The following is a 21,776-nucleotide window of genomic DNA, read 5'->3' on the forward strand; positions in this document are numbered from 1 at the left end:
GTCATGGGGCCTGAACTCTGGGCCTGGGCGCTGTCCCTCAGCTCTTCAGCTCAAGGCTAGCGCTCTACCACTTGAGCCACAGCGCCACTTCCGGCTTTTTTCTTTTTGCTTATGTGGTGCTGAGGAATGGAACCCAGGGCTTCATGTATGCAAGGCAAGCACTCTACCACTGAGCCACCTTCCCATCCCTGAAAACCTTTCTACAGTAAGAGGTAACACACATATTTCCTCAAAACACTTCCATATTCTTATTAAATGCAGTTGCAATGAACCTTCTCTCTTTCCCACAGCAGGGGCCTTGTCTTTCCTGAGCAAGTTTGCTTTCTTGAAGCCTTCCCCCAAGAGGCTTCTCAAGCAAATAAAACCCATCTGGATCTTTATCCAGATGTGCCCACATGTGTCCAAAAAGCTTATTTTTAACTTGTCCCAGCTTTAAAATTTTTCTCTAATAATTTTTTTTTCTGCAATTGCCACATTCTTTTCTTTCTAGGACATCTGCATGCCTTTCTGAGGGACCAAAAAGATACAAAAGGTACACTGTTCTGCTTAACACAGGATTTTTGAGTAAGGGGTTCTTTTTATTTTTCTTAAAAAAGTTAAGTCCTACTTCTGTGTGTGTGTGTGTGTGTGTGTGTGTGTGTGTGTGTTTGTGTGTGTATGTGTGTGTGTGTTAGTGTTACTAGAGTCAGGGTCTTGCTAGACAGGTGTTCTATTACTTGAGCCACACTCCAACCCCTCTTTCTTTCTTTTAATTAGTTTTCATATAAGGTCTCATGCTCTTCTTGTCCTGCTGGCTTCAGACCATGATCCTCCTATCTTCACTTGCAATAGCAGGAATTACAGGCATGAGCCTCTGAACCCAACTTTTAGATGCTTTGATTAAAGTGAAGCCTCTACACTCTTACCTGCATGAAAGCAGCAGCTCCTTGGAATTCTTTCAATGAACTGCTTTCTGGAAGCTGAGAACTAGTAATGTACTGAGAACTAGTAATGTGCATGAGTTAATTCAGCCTCATGAAAGAAAGTATCGGGAGGTAAAATCAGCAATACAGATAGTTCAGACCTTCTACCAGCCCACACATAATTTTTATTTGCTCATTTCTCCCCCATGTTACCAGGATAACAGCTCAAGTAACATAGATAATAGACAAAATCAAGTCGTCATTCTTATATTCATGACTCTTCCTGGATCTGGTCATATGACAGTTCATGAGAGTTCTAAATTGTGGAGGGAATATTTTTCACCCTATTTCCATCAACTGTTCTATTTTTCTCAATTCTGAATTGGATTACTCACTGCATAGACACTGTTTGAGACTAGAAAATTTCCCCTAGAGCTCTTAATAGCTCCCACCATGTCCCTGCCTTCCATCCCCATAGCTTATAGGAAACATGTACACATTCACAACAGGGCTGTCCTTGAAGGGGCTCTGATAGAGCCCCTCCTTAGACATGTGTAGGTAGTCCCAGGAGAACAGCTCAAAAATGGGACAATGGCATTGTGATCACGAGTTTGAACTTTGGTGTCTTGTAGGCCTGGGCTGAAATCTTGACTTGGACCAGAGAAATAAAAATCAGAACACTACTGAGATTGCATCTCACTCCAGAGTGGCAGTCATCAAGAAAACAACAAAAATGTTGACAAAGATGGGTGGAGAGGAAGGAACTGTTCTGCACTGTTGGTGGGAATGTAAATGAGTGCAGCCACTATGGAAATCAGTATGGAGATGCCTCAAGTTACTAAAAATAGATTCACGATCAGAGAAGGAATCTATATCAACATACACAGCCAACCGAGGTATTTATCAATGGATGAATGGATAAAGAAAACATGACACGTATTCATAAAGAGAATGAAATTATGCCATTTGCAGGAGAATAGATTGGACTGGAGATCATCATGTGGAATGAAGTAAGTCAGATTCAGAAAGATGAATATCATGTTTCTCCTTATAGTTGGAATGTAGAATATTATTTTTTAAACAAACAGACATGAAAGCAGAAGGGAGACCACATGAGAAGAGGAAAGAGACCAGCAGGAATGGGAAGGAGACAGAAAAGGAGATGATTATGATCAAAGCACATTACATATGTGTCTAAAATGTCATGATGAAGCCTATTATTTTGTACAATTAATATATGATCATTGAATTGAAATATTATGGTTTTGGGATTTAAAGTTGACATTGGATGAGTCACTTAAGCTCCCCAGGTCTCAGTGTTCTGAGAGCTCTAAATACCCTTCTAGCATTGCTGTGAGGGCTAAGTGAGCTAATAATCTATGTGCAAAGAGCCTAGAATTCAGTGCCTAGGACAAGTGAGGGAGGCTACCTATTATCAGTCATAGGAGCTGCCTCCCTCTGAATGTTCCACTCCCAGCCTGGGGAACAGGCCATGAGCACCAATGCCCACAAAAGCTATCTGTTTGCCAGACAAGATGCCCTTTAGGTAGGGACCCTCCTAGTGTCTCCAGAAGGTTTCCAGGCTCACCCTCAGGTGAAACAAGATCATCTGTGAAACCCAGAGAAAGGACCAGGGATCTCCACACTTTCATAACTTCATTAGCCATTACCTTGGCTTTTTTTTTTTTTTGTCTTGCACTGAAGGTGACAGGACATTAAGGGCATTGTCAGTGACGCATAAAAGGGCAGCCCTGCAGTGTCAAAGGAAAAAAACACCCACAACCAACCGTCTCAGTAGAATAAAACATTTTTCAAGATTTAAAAGAGTACAGCTGGGTGCCAGCAGCTCATACCTGGAATCCTAGCTATTCAGGAGCCTAAGATCTGAGGATTGGGTTTCAAAGCCTACAGGGGTAGGAAAGTCCGTGAGACTCTTACCTCCAATTAACCACCAGGAAACCGGAAATGGTGCTGTGGCTCAAGTGGTAGATCACTAGCCTTGTGCATAAAAGCTTAGGGACAGCGCCCAGGCCCTGAGTTTAAGCCCCAGGACTGGTGAGCACCTGTGTGTGCACGTACGCACACATGCACGTGTGCACACACACATATATAAAAGATTAAAAGAGCAGTGTTATCTCTGCTTCCCAACACCATGAAACCACCACCATCATTATTTGAATGTGGGCTTGCAGGATGAAGACAAAAGTCAATCTCATCTTTGATTTTGATTTGATGATTCCCAATTCAGGCAGTCACACTGATTTACTCTATCAGACAGTATCCCAGGATCCTCATGACCCTGGACAATGTTTAACTGCCAAACAACCTTTGGGCCACCTGGGCTTCTTTTTGAATTCTTGCTCTCTTGGAAGGCCATGTTTTTACTGGGTAATTACAACAAGGGATCAGTTGCCTATCCTGCTCATTTTCTCCATTTCTGTACTTCCTTTAAGTCACTCTTGGGGTGACTGAGGCCATCAACATGCAAACAGCCACCTTTCCATGCTGATGTTCCAGGTTTAGGATAGGACTTCCAAGTCTGTCACTCCTCTCTTCTTGTCTGCATCTTACCTGACCGAAGCTTCAGTCGCAAAAGCAACAACTAAAATGGCATCAGTAGAGTGACTGAGTCATCATCTGCTACTTCCTTGAGCTTTGCTGTGTTTGCTCTGACTTTATTCATAAGTACAATTAGCAATCTGGCCTGGCCCAAGAAGCAGTAGTGCTTTCTTTTTGTTCACAAAAAGAATCTCAATTCTCTAGCCTACTTTGTGCTACATGAACATTTCTGAGAGCCTTCAAGAGTTCCAGGAAACAGTTTGCCTCCAAGCTTGACCATGGTCTGAGGTGAAGAGAACATTTTGTTTCACTTCTCAAGCTTTGCCTTAGATATGCAAGCCTGCACTCCCAGGCTCTGTGAATTGTAAGCTAGCAATCTTCTGCCAAAAGCATCAGCTCAAATCTATTCCTTTAAGTTCTTTTCTGTTTTTTTTCTAGTACTGAGGCTTGGATTTAGGACCTCATGTTCTCGCTTGTTTTTTTTTTCCACCCAAGGCTGTCCCTCTGTTACATGAGCCATACTTTCAGTTACAGCATTTTGCAAGTTATTTAGGGGTCAGAGACATTTTTGTAGGTAGAAACAAGAGGGGAAAACTGGGGGAAAGTGAAGGAAGGGAGGGGTAACATTGTCCCCCAAAATGTACTCATTACCTAACTTATGAAATGGTAACCACTCTGTACAGCACCTTAATAATAAAGTTATATATATATATTTTTTTTCTTTTATTTCTTTTTTATCAGTCATAGGGCTTGAACTCAGGGTCTGGGCACTGTCCCTGACCCTGAGCTTTTCTGATCAAGATTAGTGAGCCATAGATCTACTTCCTGTTTTCTGGTGGTTAATTGGAGATAAGAATCTCACAGTCTTTCCTGCCAAGACTGGCTTTGAAACACAATCCTCAACTCTCAGGCTCCTGACTAGCTAGGATTACAGGTATGAGCCACCAACACTCAGCTATTTCAGTTCTTTTAATCAGATTAGATTGTTTGCAGTAATCTTCTGGTGTTCACACTAATCGAAAGTCACCTACTAGACTACTATAGTCTGAATGTGTATGAATCTGTATCCCCCAAAGTGATGGAAAGGTAGGAAGTGATTAGATCATGAGGGATTAAGTCAAGACTTATGAATAGGATTAGAGCCCTATAAGAGGAGGCTCATAAGTTCAAGAACAGTTTTGGCTACAAAGGAAGTCTGAGGCCAGCTTGGACTACATAGTGAATGAGATCTTGTTTCAAAAAGCTAGACTAAACAAAACAAACAAACCCCTCCTTTCCAAATCTTCCCTGGGTTTTCAAAATTGTCCTTAGACTTAGTCCAATGGGAACATGTCTTTCTGGATCTCTTCTTACTTCTAATCCAGCCCGAAAGCCGTCTTCAGTTATAATCTACAATGTGAAGTTGTTCTGTAATTTAAAAACCTCGTCATCTATCTCATTATCACCACATCTTTTCTTCAGTCCATTTTCAGTAGACTATGGCTCATATTCATCCATGGAAGAACAAATTGGTTATTCATTACATCTTATCATTGAGTTGGCACTATACCAAAGACAGTATAATGAAGTCAGAAACTGAAAGAGGCAACCTAAAGGATGCTTTTGCTGGACCTGAAAATTAACTAAAAACAGGATAAAATCTGGACCCCCAGCCCTTACATTGCATCTGTGACCTTGGACCTGAGCTTTTCCTTCCTGTAGTCACTTTACAATCACCATGACTCCAGTAAAAACAAGATTCACCAATAAACATGTTGTAACAAAAGGCAAACTGGCCCTCAGACAGGCAATTCTTTCTTACCATTTTAAAGAACACAACCAAAAGCTACAAACCCTGCAAGGTCAAGCCTTCTGAGACAAAGCTTGAGTGAGTGATCTACCAAGCTGTAGCTGTGACTTGGGACTGTTTTAACTGCACATATCTTTTCACCACCTGCCCAATTCTCTTTATTTAGCCTGAGGCAAATGTCTGTACCTCCAAATATGGCTGAAGATGTACTGAAGAGCTGTCTTCCCATCGCTCCCATAAATCTCCTTTCTCACTTGGAAAAAAATTATATTAAGTGAAGTAAGCCAGACTCAAAGAAACATAGGTCCCATGGTTTCCCTTATCTGCAATAACTAGTATATGTCTAGGACAAGCAGAAGAGGTCAAAAGCTATGTACATACGCTCATATAAGCTAATGCCAAGTGAAATGAACCCCAAGATAGGGACACAAGAGATTTTATCTTTCTTGTTGTTCTTTTTTAATGTACTTACATTGTACTATGTGATTTTTTTTTGTTTCTTTGTATGTTTCTCCCCCATGGTACAACCCCTGTTGTCACTGTATTTGATTCTTGTGTCCTGCATCTTGTATATACATTTTTCTAATTTGGGGAGGGGAAGGGAAATAACAAAATGCCGAAATAAGGATATAGGATGACCCATTGTAAGAATGAGATCTATAAGACAGTATGTTGAAAATGAACTTTACAACATTGGGGGGGGGGGAGTTGGGGAGGTGGGAAGGAAAGGGATGGTAGGGGAAAAATAAAGGAGAGGGTAACAATGCTCAATAGGAAATGGACTCATTACCTCGCTCATGTAACTGCAACCCCTTTGTAATAAAAAAAATATATATTAACAACAACAACAACAAAAAAAATCTCTTCTCTGCCCTTCACCATGTCTCTGTATCTGGCACAAAGAGGTTAGTGTCCAGGGCTAATTTGGGACTCCTGGAATTTGGGCCTGAGGTCTGAAAACTCAATTTCAAAACTGTTCTGGGAAGGTAATTCAGTGTTTACCTAATAGAGTGTTTACCTAGCATACATGAAGCCCTGAGTTCGATTCCTCAGTACCACATACACAGAAAAAGCTGGAAGTGGCACTGTGGCTCAAGTAGTAGAGTGCTAGCCTTGAGCAAATGAAGCTTAGGGACAGTGCCCAGGCCTGAGTTCAAGCCCTATGACTGGCAAAAAATTAAAAAAAAAAAACTGCTTTGTTCTATGTTTTAATTTGGAGCACAATAAAATACCACAAAGCATTAATCTAGGCACTGAGATAGATTCTGAAGAAATTTATAGTCATTGAAGAATTTGCTTACCAGCAGTAACCTAAAGGAGCTGGCCACTATCTGGTTTAAAACATACTATGTGCATGGGAAAGTAACTACAGCATTTAGTTTAACATTTCAATTTCATGCGTATATAAATGTCTGTGGTTGGGCTGGGATGTAGCTCAGTGGCAAAGCGTTTGCCTAGCAAGTGCCAACGTCCTGGGTTCGGTCCCCAGTACCAAATAAATAAATAAATAAATAAATAAATAAATAAATAAATGTCTGTGGCAACAATTTCTCCCTTCTTCTAGAATTCCCTCTTTTACCTTTTCTCCCATTCAATTACTGACTAGGCCCAACCTTGCTTGGCTTTTGAAAAGCAAGGTACTGTAGACTCTCTTTTATCTTTTCTAACCTCTTAAACAAAATGAAAAGTAGGCTGAGCACTGGTGGCTCATGCCTGTAATCCCAGATACTCAGGAGGCTAAAACCTGGGGGAGCCACAGTCAATGCCAACTTGGGCAGAAAAGTTTGAGTGACTTTGTCTTAACTAGCAAGATGCTGGACTGGAGCAGTGGCTCAAGTGGTAGAATACAAAGCATGAAAAAGCCACATGAGAGCTTGAAGCCCTGAGTTCAAGCCTTTGTACCAGCACTTCTCCCAAAATATTGATCTTTCCATTTTAATACTTTAGTTTCTCTTTCTCACTTTCACGTCAGCATAGTGTTTACCATCTCTCTGCCTTTCCTAGGAGGTGCAGTTATCTGTCAAGGTGAGAGATGCATAATCGGGCCATAGCCAAATGACATTCTGACTTTTTCTCTTGGCATGGGTACCTGAATCAGTTTTGTGCTTTTGTGTGCTAGCTTTGGTCTTTTTGGTGGGGCTCAGTTGAAATGGCTTTCTCTGGAGGGAGGATACAGGGCTTGGCATAGCTAGAAGAATAGTTGGGGCTGGACATTCAGAGCTGAGCTGGGGATGGCCTCCATGGGCTCAGAATTACGGCCGCTATTGTTCACCCTAGGTGAACTGCAAGGCAGAGGGTCTTTCTTGACTCTTGACTGATCCTTTAGGATTGTCATTCTGAAAAGGAGTGAAGAGAGGCAGGTTAGGCTCCTGTCCAGGCCCTCTTCTGTCCTGCTTGTCTGCCTTACCAAAGACCTTTCTACTCACTCTCTGCTGGTGGGAGGTTTTATGCCCTCAAGGCCTCCTTTCAGTTTCCATAGAAACAAGCAGTATGGTGGTACCCACCATAAGGAGTCTTAAAGCCACAGATACTTTCTTTTGAGAAGCTTTGTTTCTTTGTCAGTTGTGGGGCTTGGACTCAGGGCCTGGGCCGAGCTCTTTTGCTTAAGGCTAGTGCTCTACCACTTTGAGCCACAGCAGCACTTCTGGTTTTCTGACGATTAGTTGGAGATAAGAGTCTCACAGGGACTTTCCTGTTTGGGCTGGCTTTGAACTGCAATCCTCAGATCTCAGCCTCCTGAGTATCTAGGATTATATCTCAGCACTCGGCTTGAGAATACAATAATATAATAAATGCCAGATATCAATAGTGTGTTTGTGTGTGCATGCACATGTGCTAAACTTGCATTGTCCCTGAACTTTTCTGCTCAAGGCTAGCCTCTACCACTCTGAGTCAGACCTCCACTTCCCATTTTTTGGCACTTAATTGGAGAAAAGAGTCTCATGGACTTTTCTGCTTGAGTTGGCTTCAAATGGCAATGCTCAGATCTGAGCCACCTGGGTAGCGAGGATTGCAGGACTCTCTGCAATAACTTTTAAAGAGATAATTCTCTTTTTATTGTTCTGGAGGGCTTTACTAATACTATTTTCCTGTTGCCACCCGCCACCCCTAAACTTATGTGTTTGTGTATATAAATCTTTCAAACTTGATGGAAAAGATGATCAATTGATACCAGTCCAATGAAAGATTCTAAAGAGATAGTTTAAGGTAATTCATCAAAACCATAACATTTCACATATTTACATTTAATTTATTTTAAAAAATCTATTCCTAAAGCCTTGGGAGAAAAATTCAACTAGGGAACTATAATTAAAACACAACCCATAACCAGAGGCTCAGAGCTCTGGCTGAGATCTGAGCTCTGCAGAGAGTTTGGACAGTTTCTCACATCTTTTTTGTAGACCTAGTCTCAATAGCTGGTCTCAATCTTACCATTCCAAGTGCTGGGATTATAGGCATGAGCCACCATCCCCAACTACATAAAGTTTTCTGAGCTATAAGATCAGAAGGGAAGCAAAAAAGTAGGGGGGAAAAATACTGCCACAGCTTTTGCAATGTGTCAGGGAAACTGACACTGTCATGTGAGAATAAAATAATTTTAAATATTTGTTCTGAGTGGGGGGTGGAGGGAGGGAGGGAGGGAAAGAGAGGAGAATGTCACTATTGTTTCTTACCCCCAAAGTATGTCAACTAACAACATTAGTGCTGGGTATTCATATAAGTCTTTTAGTGGTGGGATCCCTCACACTCCTGTGTGTTTCTCTGTCCTATCTGTGCACTTCAGTAGTCTCATACTGTCAGCCCCAAGCATACTTCATTTGATTTCTTTTTTCTTTTTCTTTTCTTTTTTTCCATCCTTCCTTCTTTCCTTCCTTCCTTCCTTCCTTCCTTCCTTCCTTCCTTCCTTCCTCCCTCCCTCCCTCCCTCCCTCCTTTCTTTCTTTCTTTCTTTCTTTCTTTCTTTCTTTCTTTCTTTCTTTCTTTCTTTCTTTCTTTCTTCCTTCCTTCCTTCCTTCCTTTCTTCCTTTCTTCCTTTCTTCCTTTCTTTGCCAGTCCTAGGGCTTGAACTCAGGGCCTGAGTGCACTATCCCTGAGCTTATTTTGCTCAAGGCTAGCACTCTACCACTTGAGCCACAGCGCCACCTCTAGCTTTTTCTGTGTATGTGCTGAGGAATCGAGCCCAGTGCTTCATGCATGCTAGACAAGCACTCTACCACTAAGCCTCCTTCCCAGCCCACGTGCTTCATTTGAACAACTATTTGAATTTCCTTGGCCTTTCCCCTCAGCTGCCACTCTGCGATGGAATTCTCTGCCTCTCTTCTTTCTCAAAGCCTGGAAGTTTGGCTTTTCCTCCCACCAGTCCACTAAAAGGTGACTCCCATGGCCTGGCCATGTTGCATGATCTGCATTGTATGACTCTGCTTTCAGGGCTTTCACTCACCAGTCTTGTTTTCCTCTCATCATTAAGCCTGCAATAGATATTAAGAATTATTTCAAACAATAACAACAAAAAAGCCCCTACTGTATAGAAAGGAAAATACTATCTTATTTCTGGCATCCACCCAGGTCTTTGAATGTATCCTTCATGTCCTTTTCTGGCTCTTTCATTGTGATCAGCCTTTGACTCTTGGACATCCTTCAAGCTCACTCGCAACTTCTTCTCTGCCCTCTTCTGAAAATTTCACTTAGTGAATTAGAATATCAAATTTGGAACAGAGGTTCTGGGATGGAGATGAATGTTCTTCACATGAAAGGGGCAGGTCTAGGGGCAGGAGAGGGGGAGCGACAAGAGGGGACCTAGTACTTGTAAGGTCTAGAAAATGAAGACTCCAAAGACCAGGATATTTGGAAAAAGAGACATTTTTTCCAGGTATCTTATCAGCTGACATCGCTCCTAAATTTAATTTTTCTAGTTGAAACCTTTTCTAAGTTCTTGTAGCCATCTGATAATGAAAGCCAGCTTTTTCCATGTCATTGTAGTTAAACTACGAGTTTGAATTAGGTAACTTAAGCGTCAGAGACATCTCAAATTCAACCCTTATCCTCGGGGGTCCTAACACCCGCAGTGCATGCTTCAAACCTCAGTGTGTCTGCTTCTAAACACACTATTTTCCCTGCGTGAACATACCTAAGGTTTATAAACATTTGTGTATAAACTGTTGTATTAGGAATGGAGAAAGGGTTTAGGGAGAATGATGGTGGGGTTGTGTTTGACTGGGCTACTGTGGAGATGCCACAGTGAAACCCCCTTGTTTAACTAATGTGTGCTAATAAAAAGTTACAAAACGAATAAGTAAAGAAAGAGAGGGAGGGTGGGAGAGGAAGGGAGGGAGGAAGGGAAGGAGGAAAGGACAGGCTCTAGGCTGGGATGGGGCAAATATCAGCAGGAGGAGAGAGGGCCAAGGCGATGGTGAAGAAGAATGAATATAGTAGAAGTGATTTACATGCATGTATGAAAATTGAACAAGAAACCTGTTGACCTGTTGATGCTGCTTTAAGAAGGGATGAGGGAGAGAGATGTGGTGAATATGATGGGGATATATTGTATTTATGTTCGGAAATGCCACCATGAAACTAATTGTGCAACTAATCTATGCGAATAAAAATATATTTTTTAAAAAACACAAAGAGATTTAACAGCAAGAGCTAATGATAGAATGGAACAATTATAATGACTACTGACTAACTGCAACAATTAATTTGTAAAGAGAAAAAGTTTACTTTGGGTTGTAGAGGTTTGAGTTCATTCGTTGATTAGCCTGTTGTTTTGACTTATGTTGAAACAGCCTATATGCTGGAAATATGAGATAGCACAAGCCATTCACTTCTTGCAAGAAGTCGAGAGAAGAGCATACCCGCAATGACTTAAAGGCCTCCCCTAGGACCCCCTCTTGAAGTTTCCACCACTTCCCAAAAGCGCAATGCTGAGGATTATATCCTTAACTATTGAGGCACATTTCAGATCTAAACTACGGTAGGGCAGCAGAGACACTGAATAATGGGATGATTCATGCTCTGGGCAGGAACGACTTCAATGGTGTGAGATTTCATCATGCTACTCAGAATGGTACATGACTTAAAACTTAGGAATTGTTTATTTCTGGAATTTTCCTTATAATATTTTTGGACTTCAGTTGACTGCAGCAAACTGAAAAGCAGAAAGTGGAATGCAGATACAAGGGAATCTAACTGCATTCCTTTGTTCATCATTTCCACACCACATGAATTTAGCTTTTCCCTCCTCAGTAACCCACAGCCAACTCAACTCTTCAGTCCTCCAACATCCCCATTTCTCTCCAGGAAAAAGAATGTTCTCCAGAATCCGCTCTGGCCTCTCTATCTACTCGTTCTCTATCTACCTCCAGACTTCTGTCCTGAAGCAGAATCAGTGCAGTGGGTATCTTAAAGTCCTCCAGTGTTTCCCATTGCCTTTAGAATAAGGTCTGAATTCTCTCCTTTGGTCTTTTCTACCCTATTTCACCCCAGACTGTGCCACCTTGTTTATACTCCCCTCATTTCCTTTACTCACAGACTTCAGCTCTGGGGCTTCCCTGAGCACCTTCTAACAGGCTCTTTTCAGGTGGTTATGAAAGGAACACTTTCAGGAAAATACAGGCTTTATCAATATGTTGAGAATTATCTTTCCCAATAAGCTATTTTTCTTTTCTTTATTTATTGTTATTCTCTCTCCCTCTCCCTCCCCTCTTTGGTGCTAGAGAAGATTAAACCCATAGCCGCTCTTAGAGCTTGTTATTTTTAACCCAAAGCACCCAGGGTGAGGATGGTGGATACATAGGGAACCCTAATTCCGGCCTGCTGATGGAGATACACATCCTTGGTAAGTGACAGCCCTTCCTGCCCCCAACTGAAATGAGGTTGCAGAGGCCTGCCAGGACAGTTTTAAAAGGAGAAGCAAAGCAAAATTGGCAGAGAAGGCCTGGGCTCTGGGGTGGGAGCAGCCTCTGGTGACAGCATGAGGAAGAGGAGTTCTTGGTGCTGAATCCCTGAGTCTGTGATCCTTTTGACCTATCCCTCTGGTACTATAGTGCTCGCCACAGAGATTTGTGACAGTTTATTCTAACTGTTCCTTCTTACCTTGAATTGCAATAATTAAACTGAATTGGTACAAAAAGCTACTTTATAGGCTGGAGGCATGGCTCAAGTAGTAGAGTGCTTGCCTAGCAGGAGTGAGTTTCTGAGTTCAAATCCCAGTATCACAAAAAGGTAATTATTCATGCAGAAGACATGTGTTGAGAGTTTACTGTGTATCAAGAATTTTTCTGGCATTGGCCTAACTACTGGATTTTACATGTAAAATGGTAGACTGTGTACATCTATACATTCTATAGGATATAATGAACACATTATCTATATTTTATATACTTTATCTGTTGTGTTAAACAGTATACACTACAGTCTATATACAATAGGTAATATGCATTATGTTGTATACATTATGTATTCTGTTGCAGCTGGGCACTGGTGGTTCACACCTGTAGCTCTAGATATGCAGCAGGCTGAGATCTGAGAATCAAAGTTCAAAGCCAGCTTGGGCAGACAAATCAGAGAAGACAGACTCTTGTCTCCAATCAGCCAGCAAAAAGCCAGTGGAGGTGGAGGGGTGGCTCAAGTGGTAGAGCATCATACTTAAGTGAAAAAGCTAAGGGTTAGTGACTAGGCCTCAAACTCAAGGTCCTGTAACAGGCACAAAAGAAGAAGAAAGAAGAAACATGTTGGATAAATATGATATTTATCTATGATTATATTCTATTTTAGCAGAACCTTGTCACTGATTATTTTCTTCCAAACTCTGCGTTTTCCTAGCACTTTTTTTTAAGTTAAGTTTAAAAAATTGTTATGAACGCATTTATAAGATTATCTCTTTGTTGCTTTGTATGTCCTTCCCCCACAGTATAACCCCTGCTTTCACTATATTTGATGTCAGTATAACTTGTGGAGGAGATGGGGAAAAACCAGTTGTTTAAGGATACAGGTGGACCTGTTGCAACAATGAGAAGTACAAGTTGTCATGTCCAAAACGAGCTTTACAACGTCGGGGGGGGGGGGAGGGGGGGGAAGGAGAAGGATTGGGATTGGGGGGGGAGGGGGGAGCCTGGGAAGGGATGTGAAGGGTAAACAAAGGAGGAGGCTGCAATGCTTGGTAAGAAATGTACGCATTATCCTGCCCATGTAATTGTAACCCCTCTGTACAGTATGTTCACAAATAAAATTAAATTAAATTAAAAAAAATTGTTACGAAGGTGAGGTACAGGCAGGTTACAGAGTACATTTCTTTTTGGACAATGTCACCCCTTCCCTCACTCTTTTCCAGTTTTTCCCTAGATAGTTCATTTTCAACACAGGGTCTAGTAAGTCCCACTGCTCATTTGTTCACCCTTTGCCCTTCCATTTCTGTTCCCCCTTTACCCTCCCAAAGACAGATAAATGAACAAATAAGACAAAAAGAAAAGAAAAACAGCAACCAAGAAAAATCTTGTTTCCATTTCCTGGAGTTCATTTCAATAAATATTATTTGATAGGATCAGCTGCACATAGATATTGTGCCTTTGTGTTCCTCTTCTAAGACTAGCTCCTTTTGCTCTGTGTGTGAATGCCTATGTATGTTATTATACATTATTATATATTAGTTGTATTTTAGATCTAGTTTCCACATATGTGAGAACACGTGACATTTGTCTGTCTGAGCTTGGCTTATTTCACTTAACATGATTTGTCCTAGGTTTATCTATTTCCCTGCAAATGACATATTATTTGTCTTTTTTCCTTTCCTTTCCTTCCCCCCCGCCCCCCCACTCCCTTTCTTTCGTTGGTTGTGAGGCTTGAACTCTGGACATGGGTACTTGATTTTCCTCTCAAGGCCAGCTCTCTACCACTTGAGCCACAGCGCGACTTCTGGTTTTCTGGTGGTTAATTGGGGATAAGTCTCACAGAATTTCCTGTCCAGGCTGACTTTGAACTGCAGTCTTCAGATTTCAGCCTCCTGAGTAGCTTGGATTACAGGCATGAGCCACCAGCACCCAGCTTGTTATTTCTAATGGTTGTATAAAATTTCATTGAGTATAGACAGCACGTTTTTTTTTGATCCACTCATTTATTGTAGGGCATCTGGGCTGTTTCCATAACTTGACTATGGTGAATAGTGCAGCAGTGAACATGGATGCAAAATGTCTTTAGGTATCCTGGCTTGTGATGTTCTGGGTAGATGTGGTGTGGCTGGGTCATAGGGAAGATCTATGTTTAGTTTAGTTTTTTTTTTTTGGGGGGGGGTCGGGTCATGGGGCCTGAACTCTGGGCCTGGATGCTGTCCCTCAGCTGTTCAGCTCAAGGCTAGCGCTCTACCACTTAGCCACAGCACCACTTCTGGCTTTTTTTCTTTTTGCTTATATGGTGCTGAGGAATCAAACCCAGGGCCTCATGCATTCAAGGCAAGCGCTCTACCACTGAGCCACCTTCCCAGCCCCCTATGTTTAGTTTTTTGAGGAACCTCCAGACTGCTGTTCAGAGTGGTTGTACTAGTTTATATCCCCACCAGCAGCCAGCACTCTTTTGAAGGACTTTTTATCATCTGTTCTGGGGACTGGTAAGCAGATGTATTAGCCTATCCAAATCTGAACTCAAGGGCTAAACTCACATGGACCTGGGTGTGCACCAGAAAAAGAAAAGTTGTCAACTGTGGAGTAGGTGTGCGGTATGTCAGATCACTCCTGGGTTTGGAGGAAAGCCTGCCTTGCCTCTCAGCCCATTCACAGAGCGTGTTCTGGTTGCCGCAGAGTCCTAGTGGTCTTTGGCTTCATGTAGAAAAAAGATTTGCAGTCACAGAACTGGAAAGTGTTGGGGGGGGGGGAGCCACAAGTGTCTAGCCCTACTCTGAAATCATAGGCCAGACCTCTCCTCCCCAGACCAGCAAAGACAGTTAGGCTCCAGCTCTGACTGCTTCTGAGTTCCCACTCTAACGGTTTTCTGGGGTTTGTTCCCAGCCCATTGTGGAAGGAAAGGAAGGACAAGGAAAAGGGAGGGAGGGAGGGTAGATGAATGACTGGGTGAATGGGTGGGTGAGTGGATGTGTGGCTGGGTGAGTAGGAGTCTGGGAACAATTATCTAGGACAGGGAGATCGAGCCCCTCCGGAGATCCCTTTTTTTCCCTTCCCAGCACCAGCCGCTGCTCGGAGTGTGGCCAGCTAGGGAGCACTGGAGGAGGGATCCGGGCAGGGGCCTTGGAGCCGGGCTGTGGGGGAGCCGAGGGCCGGAGAGGTGGGGAAGGAGGGGCGGGGCGGGGAGGGCCTGGGAGGCGGAGAGCGGAGGAGGGGAGGGAGGAGAGGCCCTGTGGAGCCGGGCGCTGGCTGCGGCTGGGGGGCCGATGTCGCCGCCTCCGGCCCGGGGCTGAGCCGCGGCTTCTCGGGCGGGAAGCCGAGCGCGCCCCGCGCGCGGCAGGATGGGCTGCGGCGGGAGCCGGGCCGATGCCATCGAGCCCCGCTACTACGAGAGCTGGACCCGGGAGACCGAGTCCACCTGGCTCACCTACACCGACTCGGACACGCCGCCCAGCGTCGCCGCGCCGGACGGCGGCCCGGAGGCGGGCGGCCTGCAAGCAGGTGAGCGAGCTGGGTGCCCGCAGATCCCCGCACCCAACGGGAGCGGGAGGGGAAGCCCAGGACTCCGCCGGAGAATTGATGGCGGGATGGGTGCGGGAGGGGGGGGAGGAGGGACAGAGAGAGAGGTAGGACCTGGTTTGGACTGGTCAAGTCACAGACCCCTAGGTGGCCGGACTAATCCCCTGTGGCCGGCGACCACACGGAGGATGCGCATGGAGGAGAGGAGTTGGGGTGGGTGGATGGATGGGTGGATGGATGGATGGGTGGATGGGTGGATGGGTGAGTGGATAGTTCATCTCACCCCACGCCGGTCCTTTAGTGGAACCCCTGCCCTTCATCTGACAGGTTCCTCTTCACACTGCTCTGGTCAGCTTCCCCTCTGGGTACCTGCTCACCCACTCGGGGACTTCTCCACCCACTTGGCCACCTGGCCCTCCCTTATGGAAAAGACTAGATCTGATCGCCTGGGTGGCAGCCAGTCTCTTTCCCTGTCCTCTCACCTACATAGGCTTCAAGGCTAGAATTTTCATTCAGGGCAAAACAATGAACGCCTGTCCGTCACTAGTTGGGACACTGGGATTTACTTCAAGCATAGAAAGGGGCTTTCTTCCCAACTCCAGCGTGTCACAATGCTTTATGAAAGTGTAAAAGATTTTAACCATAAATTAAATAACCCATAGGTTAATTCCCAGTCAGCAGAAATCGGAATTGCAAACAACTTTCTGGTCCAGTCACAAGTCACAATTTTAAAAAAATCGAACCTATTATAGTGTAGACACACAAACTTACTACCTGTAGTCAACTTATTAACAGTTAAAAGAGAAGAGAAAAAAAAAACATTATACCTAAGGGCTTATCACAGATTTCTCCAAAACCCAGACCAGTATTTCTATTAAGAAGTTTTTGCTGTTTCTCGACCCCTTTATGTTAGGATTTTTTTTTGGGGGGGGGGTCTGGTCGTGGGGCCTGAACAATGGGCCTGGCCACTGTCCCTCAGCTCTTCAGCTCAAGGCTAGCGCTCTACCACTTGAGCCACAGTACCACTTCTGGCTTTTTTCTTTTTGCTTATGTGGTGCTGAGGAATTGAACCTAGGGCCTCATGCATGCAAGGCAAGTGCTCTACCACTGAACCACCTTCCCACTAATAACCCTAAATCCATGCATTCTAAAACATAGCTACTACTTTAACATGGAGAATAGGTCCCTTCAGCTTTTAGAACCAATACTGGCTTCTTTACTCCCTCCTCTCCCCATACCTTGTCTCTCTCCTTCCTCTCCCTTTCCCTTTCCCTTTTCCTTTCCCTCCTTTTTCCCTCCCCTTCCCTTTCCTTCCCTTCCCCTCTCCCTCCCTCTCTTTCTCCCTCCCTCTCTTTTCTCTCCCTCTCACACACACACACTTTTTGTAACACAAGGTCTGGCAGCTATGTTGCCAAGGCTAGCCTTGAACTCTTGGGTTCACATCATCTCCTTAGCCTCCCAAGTAGCAGACATGCATCTTAGTTCCTTTTTCTTTTTCTGTTTTTTTTTTCTTTTTTTACCCTTAAACTTAGAACTGTCTGTGAAAGCTGTCATAACACTGGATTTATATGTAATTCACCCTGACTCACAGTGGCAATCATAATGGTTATTTTTTATGTTACCGTCTTAGCAGGTTAGCAAATGATGTGCTGGCCGATTATGGTGTCAGGATGGGCCTCTGGAGGGACTTGTAAATGTTGAGATGTAACAGCATTTCCCAGGGAAGTGAAGTACTTCTCCATAGACTCCAGGGTCAGGGCTGCACAGCAAGGAAATACAGCTGAAAAGATTCAGCATGAAAAAGAACAAAGTAGAGCTTCAGTGGATGGTTGCTTTGGTAACTCTGTGTGTGTGTGTGTGTGTATGTGTGTGTGTGAACTGTTGTAGACTAGCTAAATATGTACATGAGTCTTTTCCAATGGCTTATTCATGTATCACTCTGCTCTTCTGACTCATCCCATCCACCATAAGATCTGTACCTCACAAGTGGAGCCTGCCTATACGCACTCATAAAACTTGGCTAAACATGGCAAGGGGCTTGCTAGGCAGGTAGTCCTGAAAACCAGTATCATTCAGATGAGGGACCTAGTTCTAGTCCCAGCACAACACCCCCAAACTGGCAAGCATCCTTTCAGTTCCCTAGAAATTTCCATTAGTCCCAGTAGTAAAGGGCCATTCTTGAAGACTGAACCCTTAAGCGGACAGGGTTCCTGGGCTTCACAGCCTGGAAACTGGTCATTCTTAGTCAGAGTGGGTTATCCAGGAAAGCTACAAGTCTCCTGGGTTTCCACCCCCCCCCCCCGGGGCGATTAGCCAGAGTTCTTTATTATTTTCTTCCAGCTCCCTGACAAGTACCCATCCCTAATGAATACTTTCACCATGAATTCACCCCAGGCTGTTATGAGCTACCTAGTGGTCCATAGGGGCTGTGTTGTGATAGGAAGCCTGATTTTTACCTGTTCAGCAATACTTTCCTGATGAAGTAGAGACATAGAAAAATTGGATTCAGAAGAGTCCAGGTTGTCATATCAACCAAAATCTCTATGGTAGAATCTAGAGCAGTCTCTGAAATTCATTTATCCAGGAAAACGGGCTCTGGGGTGAATCACGCCAGCCCTGGTCACTCTCTGTATCACTTCAGAGACTGGGTCCCTGGTCATTCTTTCAGAGTCCAATTGAAGACACTGTTCTTCTGGCTACCTTCACCTATGGAAGCTTAAGAGATGGAGTGGGCCTAACTTCTCATGTCTTTTGTATTTAGCATGTATGTGCCCCAAGATCATGACTTCTCTGAAGCTTTTCTGAATGAGCACTCTGTCTAAACCTGCCCCTTTCCTAGGTCTTCTTAGACTTTTCCTAGACTCTTCCTAGACTCTTCCTCATTGTTGTCTCTTGCAGTCATTGCTACTGAACTGTTCCGGCTTGAATGGGTTTAACTTAAGTCCTCCCAAGTGCCCTTCCCTCCCCCAACTTTATCTTACTCTACTGAAATATCTGGCCCCATCTAAAGATTCTGTAGCCCTGCCCTTCTACTCCAACTCCACAAGTGGGCCTGCTGAAAAGCCCCATTTAAACAGGTCTGCTTTGAAATTTTTTTTTTTTTTTTTTTAGTTGGTCATGGGGCTTGAACTCTGGGCCTGGGTGCTGTCCCTGAGCTCTTCAGCTCAAGGCGAGTGCTCTACCACATGAGCCACAGTACCACTTCTGGTTTTCTAGTGGTTTATTGGAGATGAGTCTCACAGACTTTCCTGCCAGGACTGGCTTTGAACTGCGTTCCTCAGATCTCAGCCTACTGGGTAGCTAGAATTATAGGTGTGAGCCACCAGCACCCGGCTGCTTTGAAATCTTACTTCTATTTGTCATCCCCAGTCCAGATTAAGAGAATACCATACGGTAGGTGTCACTAAATATTTCTGGAATGAATTGTGAATTTTATGCTAGGTAAGCGGGCTACACGTTCTTCTGCTAGTCACACAAAAGAATTTCTCACTCCTCCTTCTTACTTAGAAAGTGATCACAAGCCTCTGGTCCCTGTTTTGGAGACTGTTTTCTCTAGCCAGCAGAACTCAATGAAGTTTTTTAGAGTTGACTATGATGTAGGCTGGAATGTAGGACTCAACTGAAGTCACAGCCATTGCATTCTTCTGTCATCAGAGCTTGTCTCTTTGTCACAGAAGGAAATTAAATTGGTCTGATGTGATTTAATTTACATAAAACTAGTTTGCAGGTTTGGATCTTCACTTCCATTGTCAGACAGCAGTCTGTAGGAGAAAGGTGGGCAAGGTTGTTGTGACTCAGCTCCGTTCAGCCATTCCATACAATAATAACATGGGTTTATCTCCATTTAATGCAAGCCCCTTTTAGGTTTTTTTTTTCCCATCTGATTTCTCTAAAAAAGTAAACAGTTCAGATTTCTCTAAAGTAATTCCTTATGGTTTTAATTACTATAACAATTGCTTTAGTCTATGGAACTTTGGAGAACTGAAGACAGCAAAATGGTTTAAATAAACTGAAAGATAGCCAAATAAGACAAAGAACATTTAATATTACTATTAGCTAATATTTATTTACTAATGACTTATCAAAACCAGGTACTATACTTTATACTTTAAGTAAATCATCTCATTTAATACTTACAGCCAGGATCAAGTAGGATCTATTATGTCCTCATTTTACAAGCCAGAAAATCAGTGTATGAGCAACTTTTCCAAACCAGGACTGAAATATTACTGTTTGATTTCAAAATTCATATTCCTAAATCCTACCAACTTAATTAATGGGGATTGGTGTTAGAATTCTTGATTTTACAGTTAACAGGATCAAAGTCTAGTCCAATCTCTTGACTGGACCTTTTTTTTTCTTCCCCACATTAACTCCAAGGATGAGATCTCTCTTCCATAGGCGAAGTCAGAGCAACTTCTCTGTGAGACGCTTCCTTCTCTGGTGATTGCCCCAGACCAGTGATCAGACCAGTGGGATCAAACCTTGCGCGGGCATCTCTCTCAATCCTGGAAGATGCCGCCCATCTCTTTGTACCATTGAATCTCCAGGCCAAGCACAGGCTAGTCTGTACTCATTTTTCATGTCTCTCATGGGCTGGACCAGATTTTTCAAACACATTACTCAGTTTCTCAAAGTATCTTTCAATATAGAGGAACCCACACTGATGCTCAGCTGCTGAGGCAGGTAGAGTCACATTCTGATGCGGCCCTAAGCGAACCTCTCTACAGGTAAAATCAGGTTGGGATTTCTTTTTCTTGTTGTACTTGATGAGTCATACTAAACTTGCAATTAGATCTCAGACGCTTTCTAATTAAATAGGAGGTTCATGACACCAGCAACACTGTATTTTCTCTACTTATATACCCAGCACCTGGTTCAGTGACTACTGGACTATAGGGGTACTCAATACATGTTGAATGGATGAGGTTTTTCCCTCATGAAACCTGTATTAGTACTACTAGTTTTGGTATGGGAGCTTAATATTTTTGCATTTATTCCTGTTAAAATTCATCTTGTTGGTTTCCACTTAATGTTTCAATTTGCTAACCTTGGTTTGTTTTGACAATACTAAGAAGAGAATATGCTAGGTCTTTGTTTTCCTGAATAGATAGACTAAAGGTGAAGGCAGTTATTTGCTCTTTTGTTCATTCAGTAGACATTTAACACAAAGATAGGAAAGGTCTGTTTCTTTTTTTTTTTTTTTCTTTTTTTTGGGGGGAGGGTCAGGTCGTGGGGCCTGAACTCTGGGCCTGGGCGCTGTCCCTTAGCTCTTCAGCTCAAGGCTAGCGCTCTACCACTTGAGCCACAGCGCCACTTCTGGTTTTTTTTTTCTGCTTATGTGGTGCTGAGGAAGTGAACCCAGGGCTTCAAGCATGCAAGGCAAGTGCTCTACCACTGAGCCACCTTCCCAGCCCCAGGTCTATTTCTTAACTTCAAGAAATTAATCATAGCTCGGCACTGGTGGTTCATGCCTGTAATGCTAGCTACCCAGGAGGCTGAGAGCTGAGGATTACAGTTCAAAGCTATCTCTGGCAGGAACTCCTTGAGACTCTTAGCTCCAATTAACCACCAGAAAACCAGAAGTGGAGCTGTGGCTCAAAGTGGTAGAGTGCTAGCCTTGAACAAAAAGAGCTGGAGACAGTGCTCAGGTTCTGAGTTCAAGCCCCATGCCTGACTAAAAATAAGAATAAAAAGTTAATAATATAAGGGAGATTAATGCCAAAGTGAACACATTCTAGGTGAGCATGGTTCATACTGGAAGAGAATAAAGGAAAAAGTGTTGGAGGTGGTCAGGGATCGGCAATTCATTCTTCCTAGGGAAGGGGAATCATTGTACAGATCTTGCAGGAGCCCAACTGAGGAAACAGGCTGTTCCAGAAACCCCTTCCAGCCA

The 21,776-nt window shown here is 43.4% G+C and overlaps 1 protein-coding gene and 1 long non-coding RNA gene across 6 annotated transcripts in view; both read left to right on the plus strand.

Annotated features, from left to right (window-relative positions):
* Nucleotides 1–5,927, plus strand: part of LOC138805924 (uncharacterized) — a 35,012-nt gene extending 29,085 nt beyond the window's left edge. The window contains exon 3 of the long non-coding RNA XR_011365680.1: nt 1,535–5,927. This is a non-coding gene — a long non-coding RNA (uncharacterized lncRNA). The remainder of the gene's footprint in view (nt 1–1,534) is intronic.
* Nucleotides 5,928–15,553: 9,626 nt separating this feature from the next.
* Baalc (BAALC binder of MAP3K1 and KLF4) overlaps nt 15,554–21,776 on the plus strand; it is a 56,758-nt gene continuing 50,535 nt past the window's right edge. For 4 of the 5 annotated variants that reach the window (XR_011365675.1, XR_011365677.1, XR_011365676.1 and 1 more), the window contains exon 1: nt 15,554–15,862. Coding sequence is in view for 1 of the 5 variants with exons in the window: in XM_069991185.1 (XP_069847286.1) it covers nt 15,703–15,862 (160 nt within the window). In the remaining 4 variants the exon portion in view is untranslated. The remainder of the gene's footprint in view (nt 15,863–21,776) is intronic. The other variant, XM_069991185.1, reaches the window with a different exon arrangement.

This window comes from Dipodomys merriami, unplaced genomic scaffold, assembly GCF_024711535.1.
Source record: "Dipodomys merriami isolate MVZ:Mamm:240054 unplaced genomic scaffold, mDipMer1.0.p SCAF_4, whole genome shotgun sequence".
NCBI lineage: Eukaryota > Metazoa > Chordata > Mammalia > Rodentia > Heteromyidae > Dipodomys > Dipodomys merriami.